We start from the raw sequence: 1,217 nt of genomic DNA, 5'->3' as shown, positions 1-1,217 counted from the left end.
TTTGTTTAATATTTCATAAATATTTTTTTAATCGTTCAATATTTTTTATGTATTTATATGTTCGGCAAAATATTTTCTATTAACATTGGACACCACGGATGTATCGATTTGTAGATCCGCTCAACAAATGTCACCCAACAGATGCATCACGTGTCCAGAGAGAAACGTGGTGAGGCTTACGGAAGATTCAAAGGATTTCGCGGTTGTACTATTTGGTTAACGGGACTTTCAGGCGCCGGGAAGACCTCCATCTCGTTTCAACTTGAAAATTATCTTATCTCTCAGGTAAATGAACTCTGTGGATATTATTTAATTTCTTAAAAATTATTATTTCATTTAACTTGGGTCTAAAACACTTTAAAGGGCTGTTCATTAATTACTTAAAGGCAATTTAGGTAATTTTTAACCATCATCTCTCTCCATGCAAAGATTCATAAGATTTCACGGACCTCCTGTCCTTTCTTACATAAGATTTCTGCTAGTTTCCGTAAAAAGCGTTAAATAGTTCATTGTCACTAGAAAAGGTTCAGTTACACTAACCAAGCTACACGCTACTATTTGACATAAAACAAACGATTTTTATTTTTTAAAAAATAATTATTTAGTCTTCGGAAAATGTGTGCTGTAATTGAATTGTCAGATTAAGAATGGCTTTAATCGGCCTTTCCTGAAATAAGGTTATGTAGAGATTTTTTAAACACCCTCTCACCCTTGGGACTCTTATACAGGGTGTCCCAAAGATGACAGTTGAGAAACAGTATCGGTTCATTGAGATTCTACAGGTTCCTGCTTCTGTTATTTTCAACTAAACTTCAAATAGAATATTTTTATTTATGAGAAATTGTAGTAAATAAATAAATAAAATATTTTAGCAAGTTCTAAATAAAATTTAAGGGGTTTTTAAGTAAAATTTAGAGGTGTTAACTTGCGTCAGAGGAAATCGTTCTGTACTGGTTGGTAACACTGATAGATATGCGAGCGCGACCATCGGTGGTACACGCCGCCCAATGTCAAAAGTAAACCGCGACCCATCGGTGGTACACATCGCCACATGAGAAAATCAACCACGACCCATTGGTGGTACACACCGACCCATGAGAAAATCAACCGCGATCCATCGGTGGTACACACCGACCCATGAGAAAATCAACCGCGACCCATCGGTGGTACACACCGACCCATGAGAAAGTGAACCGCGACCCATGGGTGGTACACAC

At 37.1% G+C, this 1,217-nt stretch overlaps 1 protein-coding gene across 2 annotated transcripts in view; it reads left to right on the top strand.

Annotated features, from left to right (window-relative positions):
* Nucleotides 1-1,217, top strand: part of LOC128874820 (bifunctional 3'-phosphoadenosine 5'-phosphosulfate synthase-like) — a 16,787-nt gene that overhangs the window by 6,325 nt on the left and 9,245 nt on the right. For both annotated transcript variants that reach the window (XM_054119913.1, XM_054119912.1), the window contains exon 2: nt 115-285. In XM_054119913.1, coding sequence (XP_053975888.1) covers nt 115-285 — 171 coding nt within the window. The remainder of the gene's footprint in view (nt 1-114; nt 286-1,217) is intronic.

Source organism: Hylaeus volcanicus, chromosome 4 (assembly GCF_026283585.1).
Source record: "Hylaeus volcanicus isolate JK05 chromosome 4, UHH_iyHylVolc1.0_haploid, whole genome shotgun sequence".
Lineage (NCBI taxonomy): Eukaryota > Metazoa > Arthropoda > Insecta > Hymenoptera > Colletidae > Hylaeus > Hylaeus volcanicus.
Note: the sequence above shows the minus strand (reverse complement) of the source record. Positions and strands in the feature narration are given on the sequence as shown.